At 40.3% G+C, this 25,071-nt stretch overlaps 1 protein-coding gene across 1 annotated transcript; it reads left to right on the top strand.

Moving 5' to 3' along the window:
* Positions 1 to 21,156: 21,156 nt before the first annotated feature.
* LOC309504973 (uncharacterized protein) lies at positions 21,157 to 24,580 on the top strand. The gene is made up of 2 exons (XM_082178300.1): positions 21,157 to 22,248; positions 22,549 to 24,580. The coding sequence occupies exons 1-2, from the start codon at positions 21,627 to 21,629 to the stop codon at positions 24,531 to 24,533; spliced, it is 2,607 nt and encodes an 868-aa protein (XP_082034426.1). The 5' UTR covers positions 21,157 to 21,626; the 3' UTR covers positions 24,534 to 24,580.
* The last annotated feature ends 491 nt before the right edge of the window (positions 24,581 to 25,071 follow it).

Raw genomic sequence — 25,071 nt, 5'->3', positions numbered from 1 at the left:
TGTGAAGCTGCTTTGATACAATCTGTATTGTGAAAAGCGCTATACAAATAAACTTGACTTGACTTGACTTGACCAATTAGTTATTAATTATGTCTTTAATAGCTAATGTTTGCATTAGAGGTCATGAATTGTCATTTTGATTTGTTAAAATATATTTCTCTTCAGCCACATGCATGGTATTGATTATAGCAGTTTGAAATTATACTTTAAATTATATTGTTGCAGTGTTTTACTAGTATGTAACATTCAAACATATAACTTTTTTCAACGGTTTAAAAAGTTAGGTTTAAGCCCATTTTGTCCAATAAAAAAATAATCCTACAAACAGCTTTCTTATACTTATAGTGGCCTACTATGTCATGAATTTATGCTGGTGTTGTGCCCTTTATATGCAGAAATTGTTTCACACAGTGCACTTTGCATGTTTCATTATGTTTTACCCATGATTCCAACCATCTTGAAACTAATGCTGGATCCTGCATTTATCACGGTCAATAAGGTGTTCTTGTTACCTTGTTAATTTTTGGGGCAAATACCGTACATCATATTTGTGTTGAATTAACTTTAAAAAAATCAGGAAACCCATTGCCTTAAAATTATTAAAGCCACAATATGTAACTTTTTTGCTTTAAAAATAGCAAAAATCACTATATCTATGTTATATATTTTTTTTAGTTGTGTACTTACATTATCCCGACTGTTTCCAACAACTTTCAAACCAGGAGAAATTTGTCATTTAATTCGAGAAACGTCCCGTTTCTTTATTTCCGTTTTGTCGCCGTCAATGGCCTCATATCCGCGTTGTCCCTGGTTTCCGCTCGTACTGCCATGGCAACCAGAGCTATGAACCAGAGCCCTCTGATAGTAACCAAAGCGACTGACGGTAGTTCGCAATGTCTATTTGCACGCTGTTGTTGTTTCGTTCAAACATTATGGACCATGGCAAGCAGACTTTGGATACAAAAGGAGAACTAAAACGAGAATCAATATCAGCGCGGTGTTTTCGAGATGCCTAGAGCTCCCATAGACAGTATATAAACGAGAGCTCCACGTCCGAGACTTCGACCGCTTCTACATGTACTTTATTAAACAGGTGAGCACATTTACATAAAACTAATCAATGTTATATAGCTCAACATGATGAAATGTTAGAATATGATCTGTATGTTATTCTAATGTTGATCTAGCTTACTGCTAGTCTCATACAGACAAACTAACACATACATTTCAACACATTCAAATGCAGTTTAGTGTGATAGTGTAATGTTAGACCAAGTGAAACAACGCTGCGTTACCTCACAAGTTTAATTTGTCTAATAAACTGACCTGTGACTGAGTAGTAATTCTGCACTCGCGTGTAACGTTAGTTCGGTAGAATGAAATGTCCATATTCCTTATATGATAGCTGATAGCTGTCTCTTAGCAATCCCGAACTGCTTCATATCACAGTCATGATAAAAGCATCGATGTATTCAGTCATCCATAAACATTATTAGATCCATAGATTAGATCGGTCGGCTTGGCGTTGACGACAAGATCCATAATTCTTAGCAAATGTTGCGTCATCAAACTACGCCTTTGTTATTGTAAATAGGTTAGCGACCCCTAGTGGCGAAAAATTCCATACTGTACGTTTAAGTAAATAAACTTCATGCTTAATCGAAAAAAATACGTAATGTGGAATTGTCAAGTTTTTCTCAATTAAGCATTACGTTTATTTACTTAATTTGTAAAAATAATATTCTGTATTATTGTAATATTTTGTATTAAGTGTAAAATAATTTTGCGCCCTTGACTTTAGACCAGGTTTTTGTTGGTTAATGGCGCAGTCTATTTTAGTTGCCTCAAAATAGCAACGCACCAACAATGTGCCTGAACACACCTTGTTTTCAGACAAGCAGGCGCAAATGCATTTGCTATTTAAACAACTTGGAGAAGGACGTGAAAATGAAAACTGAGTCGGGCTGAAACTAGCAAGAAACACTTGCGTCGCGCCTGGCGCTGCATTGTGCCGAGTGTATGATAGGGCCCTAACGGCTAAAAAGGGAATTTCCGTTTAGGACAACAAAATGTTGATCGGCCAACCTAAATAGGGTGAGCCTTACCTCTGTTTAATGTAATGTTACTCTAGCTAAGTATACATGGGAAACCATGCCATGACCAAACCAAAGGTCTGCTTATATCTGTAGTAGTGGTCATGACCTAGAGATAGTGTTACTTTAATTCAAGTGTAGCCTATTCAGATCTATGGGGACTAAACAAAATACTTTTAGATAGAGCAAGCATGAAGGCGGCCTTCTAAACGGTCTGTGTATCTAAACAGTCTAGTGACCTAGACTGGCGAGTTTGAGATTGTGGGCCCACATGAAAATGAAAGGCCGGTGTGAGTACCCTTTGCGACTTTGGCACCTGAATGAATGGGTACAATATGAGTAAAGAGTTAAATAGAATAATCAAATGCGTAATTAAACTATTATATTAATAACCAATAACCAATTGGCATTCCAACCTAAATTCGAGGTCGTGGTAAAATGAGTCAGATAAAAGTTTTATTGAAATTAAATTACTTTGCCACAATGAAAAGTAACACGCATAAACCTTCACCCGTTTATCAGAAACTGCAGATTTGGAGGGCCTCACATTTCGAAACAGTGATTTATTTTGCCATTCAATTGGTTTAATTGATTCAAAGGGCTGTCAAATCAATTTATCGTGATTAATCATATCTAACATGAAAGTTTGTTTACATAATATGTGTGTGTGTGTGTATATATATATATATATATATATATATATATATATATATAATGACTCTGTGTGTATGTGTATATGTATATATACAGTACACAGATGCACACACACACACACACACACACACACACACACACACACACACACACACACACACACACACACACACACACACACACACATAGTATATACACAAACTTTTACTTTTACTTTTATAGAACGTCACAGGTTTTCATCTTGCCATTACGGTAATTATGACTTGGCCTGAATGCAGCATCATCTATAAAACTAAAAGAGCATTTATTTGCATTTATTATTTGCATTATATTGCATTTATTTAATTGAAAGAAATATGGTAACAAGGAGCAACAATAAGGCAAACTGGCTAAGAAAAGTAAAGCTTTTGCAGCATCTGTTAGCATTGAGAAAAGATCACAGGTACCTTTTGTTGCCTAACAAATTGTAATGATGCCTAATATACTCAGTAGACTTAATATAATATAAGCTTAATTAGTTGCCTGCAAATTCCTTACGCCCACCGCTCTGAACAGCTTACTGTATTTGTGTTTCTGCTGTTTCCGCCCGTATGCAGCAGCACTGACGGCGAAACATTAGGCAGAGCGACAGATTGCTCCTCAGGTGAGAATTCACAGCACCGCCGCAAATCCGTTTTTCATGCTGTCTGGCAAAGCACGTGAAAAAACAAACAAAGCTATCTCACCAGAGACTAATTTAGCATGAAACCCAGTGTTGAAATGCAGACCATTCATTCTGGAGCATTCCACTGACACCCGGTGAAGGATTGCACTAAAACAAGTGTGTTTCTCTACAGGGCAACCAAGGGTAAAAGGCATTAGCTTCTGATTGAATCTGGTGGACTTGTGGTAAAACGCAACTGGATGAGGAATGATGTGGAGAGGGTGGGCATGGGATTTTTTTTCTGCTTTATCCGCCATTCGTTTTTATTTAATAAGGGATGTCAGTGGAAGAGCCAAACAGAGGCTATCAATTATATAAAAAGCCTTGTTTGAATAGGATGACTCACTGCAGAGTAGGAAAACATGTTAAAATGAGGAGAACGGGTAGGTGAAATGCTTAAATTGTTAAAAATATTGATGCTTTGATGTATTACAGTCACAGGTGTGATGAGAATCTCCCTTTATTCATAACTTGTTCCTTACAGTTTAGCCATAGCGAGATTATGTTTGGACATGCATCCCTGCACAAATTCAGTAAGGGAGGGACACATGGGTGGTGCTGTTAGATAAGAGACTGAGGTTTTACAAATGAAGGTTTAATTAGTCTCTCTAAATGATGTTTTGTCAGTCCTGTGCCTGTGCGGTCCACACAACGAGGAGAAACATGCAACTCAAGCTCTAGATTTTCTGATCCATCTGTATTTACCAGCATATTTGTGAATAAAATACACCAGAAAGGTAAATAACACAAACCCCGCCAAGAGTATGTCAGGGTCATATTTCACCCATAATTCAAAAGAAAGAATGTTTTATTATTATTACTAGTATTATTAATTTTATATTTTGCTCAAAGGTTAAATCACATAAAACCTGCCAAGAGCATGTAATGGTCATATTTCAAATAAAAGAAACTAAATTAAGCATAATCTCTCCATATTATCTTTAAAACCCTCATCCTTCCCTTGCACTTTGTTTCCCTCGTGGGTCAAAATTATATATATATATATATATATATATATATATATATATTTTTTTTTTTTTTTTTGTCTGTCCAGAAAGCTTCTTTTATTTCATTTTGATAATATTTTGGGAACAAATTTTGGAACTTTTTTTTGGGAGATTTTCTATTTTATTTCCTTTTAAATTACTCGATTTGATCAATAAATACAAAAAAGTAAATAGCAATTTAAGCACATTGCTCACATTCTTTCAACTTAACTCACAATTTCATGCATAACCCTTTTAATTCAGCTCAAAATATCTAACATTGGGTGTCTTTGCTGACCTCTTGTGGAAATAATAATAATATAACATGATATTTCATGACTCTTGCCACCAGATGGCCTCATAGCTCTAATTTGAAGCAAATATGCTTTTCCGCTGGGTCCTAAAGTCAGTTTTTCTTCAGTCTGCATTCAGATAGACATGTAGACGTTATAAAAAAAATGTGGTAAAGTTTTATCAGTTTTAGTTAGAATTTTGAGCATTTTTAGATTTTTGTAATGAAGCATTCCTCACATTCTAATTCATTCCTAAGGGAGTCAAATTAAACCGCAAGGGAAGAATTTGTTACTTTTTAAAACTCCTTTTTTTGTGTGTGTGTATTCGTGGTTCAAGTGCGACAAAAGTCCTAGAGTCTTGGACCCCTCTGATGAACACTCAATTTTAAAAAAAGTCAAAACGACCCGAGGGAAGGATGAGTGTAATGTACTTTAGTAATATATTTTAATGTTTATTTTTTATAATATTTTTCTGTTTTAATTGAACAGTTCAGATAGATAGATAGATAGATAGATAGATTCAATTTGTTAAACCAAAACACTGGATTATAAATCTCTGTGCCACTTCAGGATAAGTGCAGACGTTCCACTAAGAGGTTAAACACTTATCTTTCCCTTCATCCTTTTGTAATCCAACGCTCATGTGAGAGATGTCCAGAACACTCAATTTAATGCTCTCCAGACTGCAGAGGGATTTTTGGGATGTTCATTAGCCTGAGCTATTGCCAGTATCATACATTGTTAATAGTAAACACAATTAGGTGCAGAGGAAAAATGCACCGTGACAACAGCGAAAGAGAGATGTGCCACGACTGAAATCGCCCCAAGTGAACGAGCGCTTAATAATGCATCGGGCATGCTGAGGAGACACCCTGCATTTAAAGAGGCAAATGTGGATGAAGTCGTCTGGTGTCATGGTGATGACAAGCTTTGAATGTTAATGTTCGACCAATGAATGATAGATTGCCGTGGAGGGGAAAAGTGCAATCTGGCAGTTTCTGATAAACAGCACATGAGGCACTTCTTTGAGATTACAGGCTAATTATTTGAATTTGCATCAGTGTTTGAAAATTAAAATACTTCTCCAACCCCATTTTAAGTTGAGAGCTGTGAGTGCAAGCCCTCTGTGTTAAAGTTACCCCAGGTAATGTTATACACAGTCAGATGGACAAATAGGAAGTGGTGAAATTGTGAATACTGCTAAATTAAAGTTATTTACTGGGAAAAACAAAAGAAGTGTCAGGATCCAGTTCAGCTGAACTCCGTCACCCAAAGGACATGAATGCCACAATCTGTGCAAATGAAAAAACGTCTCAGGTTACGACTGTAACCCTAGTTCCCTGAGAAGGGAACGAGACGATGCGTCAATGACGCTTTGGGAACGCTCCTGCGTGATTGCGTCTGAAGCACCTATGTCAACTAGTCCAATGGCGAGAGTGGGCGTCACAGGTGGGTGACGTGACGACCAGGAAAGGATAAAGCACTAACTTCGAAAAGGGCCGAAGCAAGTCGATCACAGGGATGTAGGAAGAATGGCAAAGTGACGCATCGTCTCGTTCCCTTCTCAGGGAACTAGGGTTACAGTCGTAACCTGAGACGTTCCCTTTCGAGGGAACTCGCGATGCGTCAATGACGCTTTGGGAACGAGAATGCCCAACACGCCATACGAACCAGAACCTGTCTGTGTGAATACTGCACAACTAAGACAAGAGCACTTGAGAACCTGGGGAAGAGCCCAGGTCGAAGTTGCAAAACCTTACGAATGTGAGCGGAGAGGACCAGCCTGCCGCATACCACATCCTACAGGGATATCTACATAAAATAAGGCTTCTAAGCCACCATACTCCTGTCTTGGTCTAAAAGCACCACGGAGGAAACAACCAAAGCCCCCCCCCCCAGGCGTGGAGACACTGCCACGTGATCTTGATCGTACGAAGTGGGTTTCCCCTCGGGGAGAACCCTCTGGTTCTGAGCCACCACTGCAAGGGTCTCATGTACAGTAGGCCAAAGGGTATCACGTTGGACGCTGCTGCCATGAGGCCCAACAGTTTCTCGAACTGTTTCACAGAGCGTGACTGGCCTAGCTTCAACTCTTTTGTGGCTGTGAGGATAACAGCTACATGAACAGGCAAAGTGTGGCTCGCATCGTGACTGAATCCCATACCACACCAAGGAAAGTGGTTCTCTGTAGTGGAGAAAGCACACTCTTCTTGGAATTGAGTCTCACCCCAATTTCTTCATCCGAGCGAGGACGACATCTCGATGCCGAACCGCTAACTGCTCTGATTCCGCCAGAATCAGTCAGTCATCGATGTAGTTCAGAATGCGTAGCCCTGCAGCCTGGCGGGGCCAGAGCTGCATCTACGCACTTCGTAAACGTGCAGGGTGATAGAGTTAGACTGAATGGAAGCACCCGATAATGATATTCTTTGCCCCCAGAAGAAAACCTCAGGAACTTCCTTTGTTGAGGGAGGATGGAAGTAAGCACCTTTTAAATCTATTGTGACAATCCAGTCCTCAGATCTGATGAGTCACGATCTGTTTGAGTGTGAGCATATTGAACTTGAGTTTCATGACTGCACGATACAACAGATGAAGATCTAAAATGGGAACGCAACCCCCCATCCTTTTTCGGAACAATAAAAGTAGCGGCTGTAAAACCCTGATTCTCTGCCGGGCGAGTACACCTACTCTATAGCTCCCTTCGCTAATAGAGACTCTACTTTTTGCTCCATTACCAGAGCCTGCTCGGGATGTACTAAAGCGAGTAGCACCCCGTTGTAACGAGGTGGAGGAGAATGAAACTGGATTCTGTAACCTCTCTCTATTATCTGCAGGACCCATAGAGATTTATTCGGCAGATTCTTCCACTCTGTCAGAAAATCTACTAAGGGTACCAGTCTCTCGAGACTGGCCTCTGGTGTTATTGTAACAGCCATTTCGGTGACCTGAAGCATCCTGGCAGGAAACAACCGAACTGACTCTTTTTGAACCCCCCTCAGAGGGTGCGAGTTTGACACAGTGTCGTGGTGACACTGAGCCATGTGCTCGCTGGAGGCCGCTGCGCCCCGAGGCACCAAGGGTGGCGGGGTTGGCAGAACGGCCTCCTGAGGGCACCTAGGTGGGGCGGGCACCGTATACTGAGGTGTACACCGCTCCACCCCGGTCGGGGTTGCCCTCAGAGGTCTGACACCAGTGGCATCAGGACCTTGGCTGAAACCTTTTTCACAGAAAAACAGTCCTCAGATCCATCTTCTGCTATAAAGGCTTCTGTTGAGAATGCCATTCCGGTCCCCAATCTTTCTGAGGGGGAGCACAGGGAATTACACTCTGCCCGTACAATGAGTTTGTTAACCCTCTGAGGTCGGAAAACGCGCCCCCGCGTTTTGCTGGATTTTCTTCACATTGTAGTACAATAAACTTAAATTACTCCGTCATTTATGGTTATACAGAAAAAAGAAATATAAAAAAAGAATCTGTGATATTTCTACTTTTGTATGTGTCCACTTACAATCAAATCAAAACATTGTGCTTTTGTAAAATAAAGAAAATAAACAGGGTGTGCGTTCTGCCTCTCCGTCGCGGTGAACTTTTTTTTCTTGAGCACGTCTATAAACTGAAACAAAACTCAGCGAATCCTTCTAACACATTTATGAGCCATACACCTTTATACACATTTAAGTGTGTACTTTTAAATGATCGGATTCAAACTGAAAACAAACATTCTGTGTTTAAGTAATTTGTATAAAACCAACAGGATGTCCAGTATCTCAAACGCTTGCTAATTACTTTTAATTCGGCCACGCCCACTCGCGCAAAAGAGATTCACATGCAAATCTCCACATGGAACGCGAACGCCCTCGTTACCTCAAACACAAAACACCAAAACACTTCACAAGTCTCTGCTTTTCGTTGAGTTTGGAAGACGCGCTGTGAGCTTACATTGGATTTACATCAGAAGAAGAAGAACGCGATTTGAAGACAAGAAAGATGTAAGGTAAGAAATGCTTACTTATTAGTTTATGGTATTGTTGCATAAACTTCACATTGCAGTTGAACTGTTGCTAGATGGTGAATATTATACTATTTAGACCCGTGTTTACTGTTAAATACTGTTTGTGGATATCTGCTCAAACATAGATATGTATAACCATAATGTTTAATATTTTGGAGCGCGATGGCGTTTGAATGTATCATATTTTGGAGCGCGCTGTGGGTTTGAATGTAGGCCTATCATATTTTGGAGCGCGATTGCGTTTGAAAGGAAAAATGCACCAAACATTAGGCTTTATGTTTTTACTATTATCTCATTTCATATCATCATAACGAATGGAAACATTTGAAGTAACATAAGATAATCAATATATTTTTCTCTAGCATTGTTACTGAAATCTTTTGGAAGATTTATAGGCTGCTTTGTAAAATAAAATTATTTTATGCAGTACTGCACATAGCTTATGCCTACAAGGCACAACAAATATGGTGTTCTTATATTGTTGGAAACATTTGTGTGTGTGTGTGTGTGTGTGTGTATTCTGTGAATTTTAAAAAGCAATTTTAACCAGAAAAATCTAAAATGTATTCCCAAAATCGTAAAGGCCTAGTTTCTCTTGATACCAGTATGTTCACTTTTTTCTTTTCTTTCAGGAACCAGATGCAACTGAGTCCTGCTGACTTCAACATTCACATGAGTCTCTGTACATGAACATGGTAAAGTGAAAATCAAACACCTTGGAAATGGTATGTACAATGTTTTTAGGAATGGCACAAAGGTCTCTGTCTTTGGATCATTGTTTTCAATGTGCTCTTTTGTCATTTGTTGTGTATTTTTGGATTATGTTGTGTTGTAAATAAATCCAAACAATCTAAAAGCCATTCTTTTTTAAATCTCCTCATTCTTTGTGCAAGGTTGCTCTGAATGACAGGGCCTGATCGCTCCTAATAGGGCAGTTAGGGGAGTGTCTTTGTCTTTCTCAGGTGTTAAAACCTTACATATTCATGAGATGATCACTCCTTTTCGCATATGGCTTTGTCACACAAAACACGTCTTAGAAATTTTAAATCAATATATTGTCTTATCTGAATGAGCAGTCAGGGTGATTTTCACATAGTTTTGGAGCAAATATTCTAGGCTACGTCATACAATTTTCAAAAGTCTTGTGAAGAAATAATCAGTATGGGTTTCATGGCCTTATTTCAGTGACAATTTTTTTTTGTATTTTCACAAACCACGCATAAATGTCATTATCTCAAAACTACAAACTTTTACATACATGCTGCTGATATATTATTGTAGCAGAGTTTGTGCTGAATACAGTGTAATTAGACTTTAGCCATGAAAATGTCACTAGTAACAGAAAAAAAACACAAATGTCAGAGCATGTCAGAACACCTCCAGGGCCAGAAAACAGCTCAGACCTCAGAGGGTTAATGGCTAGGACTGCTCCGCCCAGCAGCCCCATTTACAAAGTTATAAACTCCAAACTCATTGTACACAGAAGATTGAGATGTAGAATCTTCAATTCCCTTAACTCGATGCTCAGCACATCCATCTCCTTGGAGGTGGACAGCTGTAGCACCAAATTATACCATTTAATTACTAAAAATTAAAGGTAGTAAAAGATCAACCAGACAAGTTAACATGGTCTGGATGAATTACTGAACATATACATGAATCTAACTAATGAAAGTCAGACAAGCAAATTTTAAATGCAGCCCACTTATTTAATTCCTCAGAATCAAACAGAAAAAAATCAACCAGACAAGTTAAAATAGTCTGGATGAAAGGCTGAATATACACTCACCTAAAGGATTATTAGGAACACCATACTAATACTGTGTTTGACCCCCTTTCACCTTCAGAACTGCCTTAATTCTACGTGGCATTGATTCAACAAGGTGCTGAAAGCATTCTTTAGAAATGTTGGCCCATATTGATAGGATAGCATCTTGCAGTTGATGGAGATTTGTGGGATGCACATCCAGGGCACGAAACTCCCGTTCCACCACATCCCAAATATGCTCTATTGGGTTGATATCTGGTGACTGTGGGGGCCATTTTAGTACAGTGAACTCATTGTCATGTTCAAGAAACCAATTTGAAATGATTCAAGCTTTGTGACATGGTGCATTATCCTGCTGGAAGTAGCCATCAGAGGATGGGTACATGGTGGTCATAAAGGGATGGACATGGTCAGAAACAATGCTCAGGTAGGCCGTGGCATTTAAACGATGCCCAATTGGCACTAAGGGGCCTAAAGTGTGCCAAGAAAACATCCCCCACACCATTACACCACCACCACCAGCCTGCACAGTGGTAACAAGGCATGATGGATCCATGTTCTCATTCTGTTTACTCCAAATTCTGACTCTACCATCTGAATGTCTCAACAGAAATCGAGACTCATCAGACCAGGCAACATTTTTCCAGTCTTCAACTGTCCAATTTTGGTGAGCTTGTGCAAATTGTAGCCTCTTTTTCCTATTTGTAGTGGAGATGAGTGGTACCCGGTGGGGTCTTCTGCTGTTGTAGCCCATCCGCCTCAAGGTTGTGCGTGTTGTGGCTTCACAAATTGTAACGAGTGGTTATTTCAGTCAAAGTTGATCTTCTATCAGCTTGAATCAGTCGGCCCATTCTCCTCTGACCTCTAGCATCAACAAGGCATTTTCGCCCACAGGACTGCCGCATACTGGATGTTTTTCCCTTTTCACACCATTCTTTGTAAACCCTAGAAATGGTTGTGCGTGAAAATCCCAGTAACTGAGCAGATTGTGAAATACTCAGACCGGCCCGTCTGGCACCAACAACCATGCCACGCTCAAAATTGCTTAAATCACCTTTCTTTCCCATTCTGACATTCAGTTTGGAGTTCAGGAGATTGTCTTGACCAGGACCACACCCCTAAATGCATTGAAGCAACTGCCATGTGATTGGTTGATTAGATAATTGCATTAATGAGAAATTAAACAGGTGTTCCTAATAATCCTTTAGGTGAGTGTATATATTTATATATATAGGCTTATATATAAACAATTGTTTCAACATACAATAAAAGAATCATAAATTCATAGCTTGCAATACACTATGTATCTCTCTTAATGAATGCATTGCATTTGCATAACCACTGGATTCTTATTGCAGTCTTTTTTTTTCATGTGGGACTGAGTGGCAATCACTGAGCGCATGTACGCAGAGTCGCGGACATCAGACATGCTGATGACAAAGTAACGTCGTTCGAACTGCGACAACAACGTTCGAACAGGGAAGTTTATTTACAGCTGTGGAAGGCAACTGCCTTTGTAAACAATAGACAGCATATGAGGTTTTGGTAAAAATGGAAAAAAAAAATTATAATTTATTTTAAAACGAATGGTTTTTGGTCAAAATATATGCTATAGGCCTAAAGCATTTCTGCCAATGAGGTGTTAATGTAAGACATTTGTGTGACAGACATGGAGGTTAACCTCCCACGTGAACAAAGTCTCTCAGCCAAATTTTTTCAAGCTCTCTGGGATATGGGACTTGGAAGTCAGTTATACATTTTTGCTGTTAATGTATTCGGGTCATTCATTATGTACAACAGAAGGTCTTATGAATATTGCTGAGGCCTGAGGTCAGTGTTCTTGCCGTAGGGTAATTCTTTTTGATACACTGGAGATTGTCAGTTTCCCCTCAAACCTTCCAAACGGAAGCTTTATAGAATAAGCTCAGCTTTAGCAAACCCTTGTGGCCACAGAGGAAATGTAAAGCACATGATCTAGAGAGCTCTCTATTATCTGACTGACTCTCAGATACACAAGGCTTTGGCTCATTTTCTGGCTGCCATCTTTGTTGCAGTAGCCACATGATGAAGCATTCTACCATAATTCTTGCACTATCTGTGATATTGTATCCCATAATGAAACATGCTCTACTTGACCTTACATATCAAGAGCAATGTCTGAATTGAAAGCAATATCAACTCTCATTTTTAAATAGCTGATTAGCCTGCCAAAGCTAAGATACTTAAAAAAAAAAAAAAAAAAATCATACTATCAAAGTATTGTTAATATTGTGAATTAGTTATTATTATTATTATATATTTTTTTCCTTTTTAATTGTAGGTATTTTTAGGTACTTTTTAGTCTTTTTTAGTAACATTTAGTGTTTAGCTTTAGTTAACTATAATAACCCTGAACCAAACAATTACTAATGTCTGAGGTGATCATTGGCCACCACTCAATTAAATCCTTTTTAAGCTCATCAGTTCACTTGACAGATTCTGCTAAAACCCCTTAGCGGCTATTTTCTAGTGAAGTGAAGTACTTTTCTAGTGATGTAAACCTCCTGTCTGCTTGAATGGTGTAATGGCCTTTGGCTGAAATCTTGTCAGCAAACAAACAAACGAATATATAAATAAAATAAAAGTACACATCTCTTTTATTTGACAAATTTCTAGTTACTGAAATGAAAGAAATGAATGAACATTGCGAATAACGCTTTGTTCACACAAATCCAATTTGGTGTGAAATCTTTTGTCATTTTGCAAGTGATGAAATTCTCTCATACAGTTCTGTTCATACAGTTTAGCCAGTCAATATTCACTATTCAAATATATCTAGAGTGGCTGCAATAGTCATAATTTAAGTGTCAGCATGATGCCTTTCTTCTACAACAGCTGAGAATATGTGTCATTGTGCAAAGAGAAGACCGAAAACTGGAAATGTTTCTTCATTCACAGAACTAAATGCACAGAGAACATTAGAAATATATATATTTTCCCCAATTTCCAGACTTCTGACCTGTTCCCAAATGCATAAATGCTTGTCCATTTTCTTAATGGGGCTTTGCAATTTACAAGGTATTCCAGGCAGCTGACGAAAGCTCAGCACCTTGAGCATGAGTGAGTGTTTAGTATATAGCTTGAGTCAATTACTCACATGAATGCACTGGGATAAGTACAACTTTTAATCAGGGCTATGGTGACTGGTATAGTTCCTGCAGGATGTAACGGCTTGTGGGAACACCATCCATGGTCGCTTTTCACCAACTGATAGTTTCCCAAGCTAGAAACAGCCATAATAGATGGCAGATACATAAAGAGTTCTCACTGTGGATACAAAAAAAGCGATTTAACGAATGCTCCTCTGCAATATGTAGAGCAAATGGAGATGCTTCAGTATTGGCATTTAGAAAGAAGAATCCTCATTTCGGTAGTTCGTAGTATTGATTGACCACAAACATAAACAATGGGGGTCTGTTCCTGTTCAAAGCGAGCTCATGCTGGGCAAATGTGAAGAATAGCTTGTCGCTGAGCATTATCGCACGCTTGGATTTCTGAAATCCATTAAGGGGATCCCTCAGAAAGACAGCCCTTTTCTAAATAGCCACAAACTTCACAGTTAGGTGCTAACGAACAAAGTCCTGCTCCCCTGGCTCTTATGACACTTGAACATTAATTTGATTAATGTTTTAATCCACACTGACTACATGCAGCCAAACAAGAGAAATCGGGAGATCTTGTTGTCATCCATCAAGCTTGTGGAGCTGTATAATGATAAGTCGACCCACGAACTGCCCGATGACAAGGCTAAAAGGCCTTTTCTTTTTTCTGTGAAATGGTTGGCTGTCTAGGAAAGTCATCACCAAAGCAGGGGAAGCAAATTACTGTCTTGTCAGAATAATTATCTTCTTTATTACATATCAAACAGCATTTACGTCAATTAAACAAGTGGGTTTTTCACAGGTTTGATATATTTTTTCAAGACTGTTAGAAAGTATAAATAAACAAAATTGTTTGAGAAGCAAATAGAAGTAGGCCACGCTATCTCATGACCAATTCGTACGAGTGATTAAAAGGTGGCTAATTCATACGAATTTGTACGACCTCACTCGTACGATTTGTCTAAACCCCAGTGATGGGAAGGTTTAGGGGTGGGGTCAGGGGTAGGTCATTCGTACGAATTCATAAGAATTTGGCAACTCATCAAATATGTACGATTTAGCAAAAACCTTACAAATTCGTACAAGTGAGGTCGTATGAATTGGTACGAATTAGCCACCTCGTAAAATTCTTACGAATTGCTGTGAGATCGGGTTGAAGTAGGAGCTTTTTACCATTCACCTTCCAAGCAACTTCCAGCTGCTAAGTTGGATCTTTAGATCAGTGGTTCTCAACCTTTTTTACTCCAAGATCCCCGTCCTCTCAAGGGAGGTCCCCCTGCCAGGACTGCATACAGCTTACATTCATAATTATTAAACACACAAGCGACACACTAAGACACACAAACTTTTCCAAAACAGCATCCGTTATACATTTTTTACAACTATGCAAATATATTGAACTGTGTTCATGCAGAAATACGATGTTATAGCGATCAGTGAGTCTGTTTGGGCATCAGTAATAACGGACTAGCACAGGGGTTTTCAAACTGGGGTCCGCCAGGGGGCGCCAGGGGGGCCGCAGCAAGTTGGGAAAAAAAATTGTTAATAGGAGTATTGTTATAAAATAACATTTTAATAATTTGTTGCATAGCATCTGAACATTATACTTTTAATGCTAATCTTTTAGAGATTAACTGATTGATCGGCAGGTGACCAGAACTGGCCGATTTTCACGTGATTTTCAATCTGACATAATGCCGATTCAAATGCACTCGGGCGCAACATCGCGTAACATCAGCATCACACGTGCACACAGAACGCACATGTAGGAAACCTTGTGAATTACGGCCGTTCAGACCGCGAGCGGCGCATGAGCAGCGCGAATTTCTTTCGGCGTGCATGTTCATTGAGTGCGTTCACACCGCAAGCAGGAGCAGCGCGTGAGCGTCAAGCAGGAGCGTCGCGTGCCGTGAGCAGTAGAAGCGGAGGGTTTCGGCGCCGAGTCTATTTTTGCTGCGCTGCTCACGCTCAATTAAAGTGAAAGCACACTTTTGATGGACAAAATAAATATGATTTCACACAAAAAGTACAAAAAATGCACATAATTTGCATGTATAGTGTGTTTTAACAAGAACTTCATAGGCTTCAAGAAAATGAAGACTCAAAAATATTTATAGAAAATGTACCCATTTAAACTTGTTTTTATTAATCAGTTTGGATAAAAGTGGTGTTTTATAAATTATATATAGAAAATAAATATTTGTGTGTGCTGTAAAGTAGTTAGAAAAAATTAAATCAGAATCGGCTAAAATCTGTATTGGCAGGTCAAACTCAATGACAAATCGGAATTGGCCTTGAAAATTGTAATAGGTTCATCTCTATAATCTTTCTGATTGGCTGGTATCAAACACCATCACATAATCTGATGTTCACCTAGATGTTTTATTTATTTATTTCTACATTTGCCATAGTATTGTCGATGGGTTCAATAACACATCCTGCAAAAGGGGGGCCTTGGCCAGAACCTAGTGGTGTTTGGGGGGCCTTGTCATTGAAAAGTTTGGGAACCCCTGGACTAGCACATGCCTAATGTATGACTCTTGTATGTCACTGTAATCTTCTTTACCTTTATTACAATTTTCATCCATCAAAACTTTTTGTGACCGTGGTTTTCTTTATCCAATTGAGAGATGTAGTTTGCGTATACAATATTCATAAAGCGGTTGGGTGTTTTGAGCTGCTGTTCAGTTTGTATTTCACACAGTACGATGAGAAATGGCTTGGGCTGCTCCAAAACAATCACAGAATACGTACGAGAGGGGTGGTGCTTTGTTAATTTTTAATTTAACCTATTAATAATAAAATTAATGAACTACATTCATATATTTAAATTCATTTTACATAATCTCGTGACCCCCTGGAGGCCCCCTAGTGGGAGAACCCCTGCTTTAGATTCAACAATTGACGGAGTAAGCAGCTATTTGATGGGCAATGAGACATCTGAGAGTTGCAAATGCAATCAACCTCAAGAAAAGGTTTTATAGAGAACCTTTAAAGGGTTCTGTCAGGTGCTTCATAAAACCTTTTAGGACTGTGGTTCTCAAACTTTTTTGGTCACGCCCCCTTTAAACATTTAAAGGGGTCCTATTATGCCCTTTTGACAAGCTTTTGCTTTTCTATGACGAGCAACTTCTATGTCGGGCTTGTTCAGACGGTGGCAAGAAAAGAACGATTCAGTGTAATTGGCGTTCAGTGCTGCTTTATAAAGGCAGAGCGCCTATTCACGCACTTGGATGCCGTTTCCTGATCTCCTGCGCCCTCCCTCTAGAACCTGTGAGACTGCCCCACACTTTGAGAACCACTGTTTTAGGGGTTCCCGTAATATGATCATTTTATGGATTTAGTTTTAATTAATTACATTTTTAATTTTAATTACATTTTAAGAATTAAACAGCTCTTAAACATACTTAAACATAAAAAAAATAAAAGAAGAAGGAAATAACCATTATACAATTATTTAAGACATTTCTCCTTATATAGAACCTTGGCATAAAGAGTTCTTAAAATTAGTTAAGAATCCTAGGGTTCTATATGCCAGCAGTTCTTAAACCTGTCCTGGAGTACCACCAGCCCTGAACCTTTTGTATGTCTCCCTCCTCTATCACATCTGATTCGACTCATCAGCTCATTAATATAAACTGCAAGACCTGAAATGGGTGTGTCAGATAGGGCTGGTGGTACTCCAGGACAGGTTTGAGAATCACTGCTATAGAACCTCACTGAACCTGTTTTCTAAGAGAGTGGTTTTGTGTTTGTGGCCTCCCAGCTCTGACACAATTTACTCTCTGGTGATTCCTCTCAAATAGAGAAGGAGAGATAAATGGAAGTTATGACAGTGAAGCCATTCTCTTAATTGTAAACAGGTATTTGATGGTCACTAGGCCCTGTATTTTAATGAAGCTAATGAAGTTTGCCAGCTGTACCCTAAAGTGATGCTTTCCCCCAAAGCTATTGAAACCGTCAGGGAGAGTTGTAAACGCAGCATGTAAAATGAGTCCAGAGCCTGCCAATGAACTAAGCAGAAGAGGCCCGGTATATATGTCATCTACTGTACATCTTAAGCATTTTTAGCCAACATTTAAAATTGGGTTATATAGGTGGGCTAACAAATAATAGTTTATATTACAAGTTTGAAACCTGAGCACATTATTACACCAAGGAATATCTGATTTACAAATAAATATCTTGATGAATCTTTTTTATGAACCAGTTCAAAAACCAGTCTGAATATCCATTCAGTATTTGTGGGCACCCCCCCCCCCCCCCCCCATAAAGATAAATATGTTAGACTATTGTGGCAAACAAGAATATCATTGAATAAACAAAAACTATCATTAGAATGAGGAGACTTGGATCTGGGCAGGACCAGCGATACACAGGAGACTTGGATCTGGGCAGGACCAGCGGGGACAGGAGAAAAAGGGAAATATTATTCACTTCACTTTCCTATACTGCAGATGCCAGCTGCAGCTCACTCTCAGCGGAGGGAGTGGGCGGAGCTCCATTCCATCCCCACAAACTCCACAAGCACACTGAACCCACGGCTCACGCACCTGCTCAGACTTGTACTTCGGCAGGGGTGATGGTTAACTCAGCCTTCTTTACAGCCTCGTGCATCGTGGCAGGCTCGGGCTCTCTGTTTATGGTGGGCTCTGGTGTTTGCTCCGTGCAGTGTGTGGGGGCGGTGGCTGGCTGAGCTCTGGGTCCAGAGTGCGACTGGTGATGTCCTCCTCAGCGGGCAGATGGTGAATGGGCATCCGTTGTTTAACAACACTCACACCACAAATCCGGAAGTTAGTGAGGCACGCTAGATGTAAAAAGTCTCTTGTGTGGTGCTCAAGTAAGCAACGTTTTTGTTCTAAACAGAGCAACTGGACGCCTGGTAAGTCAATTTAAATCCTTACTTGGGACTGGTATTCTGTCACGGTAGAGTGGCTGCAATACAGAGCACAACATCTTTATTAAATCTAACAGATAACACTCAGGAGATCACTGGGAGAAATAAACACAAACACACGCTCACTCACTCACTCACTCACTCACTCACTCTCACACACACATACACTCACCCTCTCTCTCTCTCTCTCACACACACACACACACACACACACACACACACACATACTGAGCTTCCTCTAATCACCGCCTGCCTTTCACATGAGAAAAACACTGCGTCTCAGGACTGTAATTGAGGTGATGATGTCATCAGATGGACGACACACTTAACAAAACGGCTTAACGTTACATACAAAAGACAAACACTGATGCATTTAAATATTAATTATGAGAGAGAGAGAGAGAGAGAGAGAGAGAGAGAGATTGGTTTGTCGTAGGTCTATAAGAAAACTCATGTTTGCCTCATGAGCTGAAAGCCAGAGGAGATGATGTTATGCTTTTATTACCCATGAGTCCTGCAGAACTGGACCTGAGAGCCAATCAGAACCAGAGAGCCTGAGGTCAAAGGTCGTGTATGTGTGTGTATAAATGTGAATCTGGGAATATCCTCATTTGAAAAAACGATTCATGAATAATCTAGTGGTTCAGAGTAAGTTTGATATTAGTAAAGTTAGTTAAGCAGCGTTTCCACCAAAATTAACAATTTGACCCAGGAACTTTTTTACCAGGCACTTTTTTCCCCCAAACCTGTTGCTAGCCGCGTTTCCACCATGGTCTAAAGTACAGTGAAGATTAGGCAAATAGTCCGATGACGTAGGACTGCGCGCGACTTTACAGTTCCCACTGGATTTCATTCTCTGAATTTAAGCTTAATAAAGCCTGAACCTCGTCGTCGGTCCATCGGTCGTATTTTTTAAACTCCATGGTTGATTTGAATAGCAGACGACTGTTACTGCACGCACCGCAACAATTGAATAAAATGCTACGTGGAGTCAACCAATCAAAATGCGGCAACTTTGAAAAAGTACTACCTCGCGAGCAGGGACTTTTGGAGGGGGAAATATTTACCCGGAACTTAATTTAGACCCTGGTTCCTGCGGTGTAAACACACCGAGTACCACCCCAAAGTCCCTAGTTCCTGGGGAAAGTTCCTGCAGTGGAAACGTGGCTTCAGTGTTTGTCATTATAATAAACTTGAGTCTCACACACACGTCTGGTTTACTATCACTGAGGGGACTCCATAGATGTAAGGTTTTTTTTTTTTTTTTTTTTTTACTGTACAAATTGTAAGTTCTAGCCCCTTACACTAACCCTACCCCGAAACCTACCCATCACACAAAACTTTCTGCATTTTTACATTTTCACAAAAACTCATTCTGTATGATTTATAAGCTTGTTTCCTCATGGGGAGCTCAATTTAGGACTCTAGAAGTAGCGAAAGTAAAGTAAAAGATTTTTTGGATTATTTCATGAATCATACATTTTCCTTGTTAACATGGTAAGAAGACATGCTTGCAATAATTGCAGTTGTGGTTGCTCCAAAACATTGATGTGACTAGTAGGCAAAACATAAAGAGTTTGTGTAACGACACTATGACATTTGTTTCTTGCCTTTTTCCTTTTAGAGGGCAACGTCACAGCATTTAGTTGTGTTGTACATTTATAATATTATTTTTTAGGTTTTATGCATTGTCTCTTGATCTTTTATTATGACCAGATGTTGGAAAATACTATTTTTCATGAATAACTGGAGGACGAGGTTCTGTAGTTGTTACGCGAAATCACAAATTGTGATACTATAAGGCCTGAATGACAGTATTTTTTAGCACCTTCAGTTCTTCTCACTTTACGTCTTTATAAAACAGCTCTCTGCAGCAGAAATCACCCAGCAACATGGAGAACTGGGAAGACAAAACAAGCACAGTGAAGTGCGAGCCCTGCAAAATGCTAATAAGGGTACATCACTGAGAATTTATTGTGTTTTTAATGGCTGAAAAATATATTCAAAATAAAAGATGAATTAAGAGTTTGCATTACTTTGGCTTTGTCCAAAATATACATGCACTGCAGAAAATAATCTACGATAAAATGGAAAGTGCTGAAGAAAGAACTGAAGATTACCTTTATTGTATGTTTTAGGTTTTTAGGTTTACTTGCTGTCACAAAGTTCAAACAACTTAAAACCTTCAGGACAAGAAGTAGAGCATCTTCATGCAGATTTGGATTTTTATTTATTTTTAAAAACAGAAGTACAATTGATGAGTTTTATTATAATAACAATTATTATTATTTTACATTCAAATATAAATTTTTTTTTTATATACAATTCAATCCCAGTCACCCTTTTCCCATCATGCAGTAGGGCATGAATAATTAATTAGGCTAAATTATTTGACTGTCTGCCAATTTTAGTTACACTTTTGTTTTTGATTTTACAGTCAAATACAGTCATCTTCAGTTGTGATTTTATTCAAATACATAATTCTCTGATTTCAGTATGGGTTTGTCCTTGTACAAACCAGCGGCCAGCGGGCAGCAGACTAGAGGCACGCAGCTCGCAAGTGGTTTTCTCTAGAATACCTTGTTCTCCTGATTTTTCAGTGCTGTATTTTAGTCAAGGTAAGGCCATCTTCGATTTTCTTGTTCTTTTGTAATTTTAATTTGACATAATCCTGTATTTCAGTTAGACGCATTGGCACTTTAGAGAAATAGCCGCGAACGAAACACATGTAACTGTTTATAGCAACCTAATTTGCACGTAACTTAAGCCGTTGCTCCTAGCACTTTAGATTTGACACATTTTGCCGTTATTGACTTAATTGCCCGAACGAAACAGCTGTACTCACTCAAGCGGTGAGAGCATTATCTGTATATCTGTGTAATTTGCACGCTGCCGCGGAAGCGTCAGCGGAAGCATTCAGCTCTCGTGTTCAGCCTCCTCGTGTGAAGACCGACTCGGGTAAAGACCAGCGACTCTACCTGCGCGACTCCACCGAGCAAGGACACCAGAAAGGCACTTAAGTATCTCCTCTTCCCTTCTTTTTCCCTCTACTTATCTTATTGTTCACCTTCATCAACATGTGCTTTCAATACATTCCTGTTATCTCTCGGCAACGTCCTTTCATCACGCGCAATAGACAGCGCAATACTGCCAATCTGCGTCCCATCCTCACATCCTCACACACTCCTCTCTCTCTTTCCGTGGGTCTATGGAATTGTCAGTCAGCAGTCAATAAAGCTGACTTCATTCCAGCCTTTGCATCTCATTCTACTCTTAGTATCTTGGGGCTGACTGAGACCTGGATCCGTCCAGAAGACTCAGCAACCCCTGCTGCTCTCTCTAGCAATTTCTCCTTCTCCCACTCCCCGCGCCAGTCTGGGAGAGGTGGGGGTACAGGGCTTCTCGTTTCTAACAATTGCAAATACTCCACGCTCTCTTCTCTATGCAACAACAACTCATTTGAATATCATGCTATTACACTTACAACTCCCATTAAAATCCATATTGTAGTCATTTATCGCCCCCCAGGTCAGCTGGGTAACTTTGTAGATGAGCTGGATGTGCTGCTGTCCACTTTCCCTGAGGACGGCACCCCACTTCTAGTCTTCGGTGACTTCAACATTCATCTCGAAAAGCCACATGCAACAGACTTCACCTCACTCCTAGCCTCTTTCGATCTCAAACGACTCATCACCACAGGTACTCACAAATCAGGCAACCAACTGGACCTGGTTTACACACGCAACTGCACCACAGAAAACATCCTGGTGACACCTCTCCACGTTTCAGATCATTTCCTCATTACTTTCAGTCTACAACTCTCTACCCCTGCACCACCACCCCCACCACCAGTCACTTTCAGACGAAACCTGCGCTCACTTTCCCCCTCCCATCTTTCCTCTGCCGTGTCATCCTCTCTTCCCCCACCCTCACAATTCTTATCTCTGGATGTGAATACCGCAACGGACACCTTATGCTCCACTCTAATCTCTTCTCTAGACATTATCTGCCCCCTCTCCTCCAGGCCAGCACGCGCTACTCCCTCTAACCCCTGGTTATCTGAGGTTCTTCGGGAACACCGGACCGAACTCAGGGCAGCGGAGAGGAAATGGCACAAATCAAAAGACGCATCTGACCTGAGTATGTATCAATTTCTCCTCTCCTCCTTTTCTGTCGATGTTCATGCTGCAAAATCTTCATACTTCCACAACAAGATCAACAGCTCCTCCAACACACGACTACTCTTCAAGACATTCAACTCTCTCCTCTGTCCACCTACACCACCACCCGCCTCCTCCTTAACTGCTGACGATTTTGCGCACTTCTTCACCAAGAAAACAACAGCTATCAGCAGTCAATTCTCAGCTCCACACACACAGGAACCCAGACCGACCCCTTCCACAGCCAATATCCCTCTGTCCTCCTTTTCTTCGCTAACCGGGGAAGAAGTATCTACACTTCTCCTCTCCAGTCACCCTACCACCTGCCCGCTTGACCCCATCCCCTCACACCTTCTACAAGCCATCTCTCCCACACTTCTACCATCACTCACACACATCATCAACTCATCCCTCCATACTGGCACCTTCCCTACAGCATTCAAGCAGGCTCGGGTTACTCCACTGCTCAAAAAACCAACGCTAAACACATCATTTGTAGACAATTACAGACCTATCTCTCTCCTACCATTCATTGCGAAGACACTTGAAAGAGCTGTCTTCAACCAACTAACATCCTTCTTGTCTCTAAACAACCAGCTGGACGTCAACCAATCTGGCTTCAAGAAAGGACACTCAACTGAGACTGCATTACTGTCAGTCACAGAAGCCCTACGGATCGCAAAAGCTGCTTCCAAATCTTCAGTCCTCATTCTCCTGGATCTGTCTGCTGCCTTCGACACGGTGAATCATCAGATCCTTATGTCCACCCTCTCATCACTGGGCATCACAGGAACTTCACTCCACTGGTTTGAGTCCTATCTCACAGGTAGGTCCTTCAAGGTCGCATGGAGAGGTGAGGTATCCAGAGCACATCAGCTGACCACAGGGGTTCCCCAGGGTTCAGTTCTTGGTCCCCTCCTCTTCTCCATCTACACCACATCACTGGGACACATCATACAGGCACACGGTTTTTCCTACCACTGCTATGCTGATGACACGCAGCTCTTCCTCTCCTTTCAACCAGATGATCCCACAGTAGCTGCACGGGTCTCAAGCTGTCTGGCGGACATCTCCACATGGATGAAGGAACATCACCTGCAGCTCAACCTGGCAAAGACTGAGCTTCTCGTCCTCCCTGCCAATCCGTCTCTACAGCACGACTTCACCATCCAGCTAGAGTCATCATTAATCACCCCATCAAGATCGGTCAGAAATCTTGGAGTAACGTTTGATGACCAGCTGACCTTCACAGATCACATTTCAAAGACAGCTCGATCATGCAGGTTTGCACTGCACAACATCAGGAAAATCAGGCCTTTCCTAACTGAGCATGCAACACAACTCATCGTCCAGGCCCTGGTCATCTCTAGGCTTGACTACTGCAATGCTCTTCTGGCTGGACTTCCAGCATGTGCAACCAAAACCCTACAGATGATTCAGAATGCTGCAGCTCGTCTTATCTTCAACGAGCCCAAGAGGGCCCACGTCACTCCTCTGTTCATCTCTCTGCACTGGCTACCTCTCGCTGCTCGCATCAAGTTCAAGGCACTGACGCTTGCTTACAGAACTATCACAGGCTCAGCTCCCTCCTACTTTCACTCACTCCTACGAGTCTACATCCCTACCAGACACCTACGATCGGTCAACGAGCGACGTCTCGTGGTTCCATCACAGAAAGCCACAAAATCACTTTCCAGAACATTCTCATTCACAGTTCCATGCTGGTGGAACGCTCTCCCCACCCTCATCCGGAATGCAGAATCCCTGACAACATTCAAAAGACAGCTGAAAACCAATCTCTTCCGTGAGCACTTAACCTTATAGAAAAAAAAAAAAAAAAAAAAAAAAAAAAAAAAATTTCCTTTCCCTTTGTAACATCACTTATCAGGCTTATGCTACTCTGAATAATACCTGAACTTCGTACTTTGAGCACTTCTTGCGTTGTTGTTGCTTTTGCCTCTTTATGATGACTCGCTGAATTTTGTCCTAATTTGTAAGTCGCTTTGGAGAAAGGCGTCTGCTAAATGACTAAATGTAAATGTAAATGTAAATGTACTTAAAGTTATAAGTTTGCTGATTGCTACCCTTGTTGTGTTTCATGTACCGTCTTGAGGTGTGTGCGTGAGGCATTTGAAGTTTTTTTTTAATGATTTTTATTGTTATGTCACAGTAGTTTAAGACTAAAAAAGAAATTCTCATACAAAACATGAGATGAAAATGTTTATTTATCAATTTAAAAATCACATTATTATCACATTAATTTAAATTAAGACAGGAATAGGCCTTAATCTAGAATAGTTAATCTTGGCTTAATAAATGGCTTTCTGAAACACAGATTAAGTACAGATTACCAGAGGCGGAC

The sequence above is a fragment of the Leuciscus leuciscus genome (genome assembly GCF_965113295.1).
Source record: "Leuciscus leuciscus genome assembly, chromosome: 8".
In the NCBI taxonomy this organism is placed as follows: domain Eukaryota; kingdom Metazoa; phylum Chordata; class Actinopteri; order Cypriniformes; family Leuciscidae; genus Leuciscus; species Leuciscus leuciscus.
Note: the sequence above shows the minus strand (reverse complement) of the source record. Positions and strands in the feature narration are given on the sequence as shown.

Coding starts and splice junctions, on each gene's coding strand:
- LOC309504973 (XM_082178300.1), top strand. CDS start 21,627: ATGTGCTTTCAATACATTCCTGTTATCTCTCGGCAACGTCCTTTCATC. Junction 22,249..22,548: donor CAAACGACTCATCACCACAG/GTACTCACAAAT, acceptor TCTCTTCTCTAG/ACATTATCTGCCCCCTCTCC.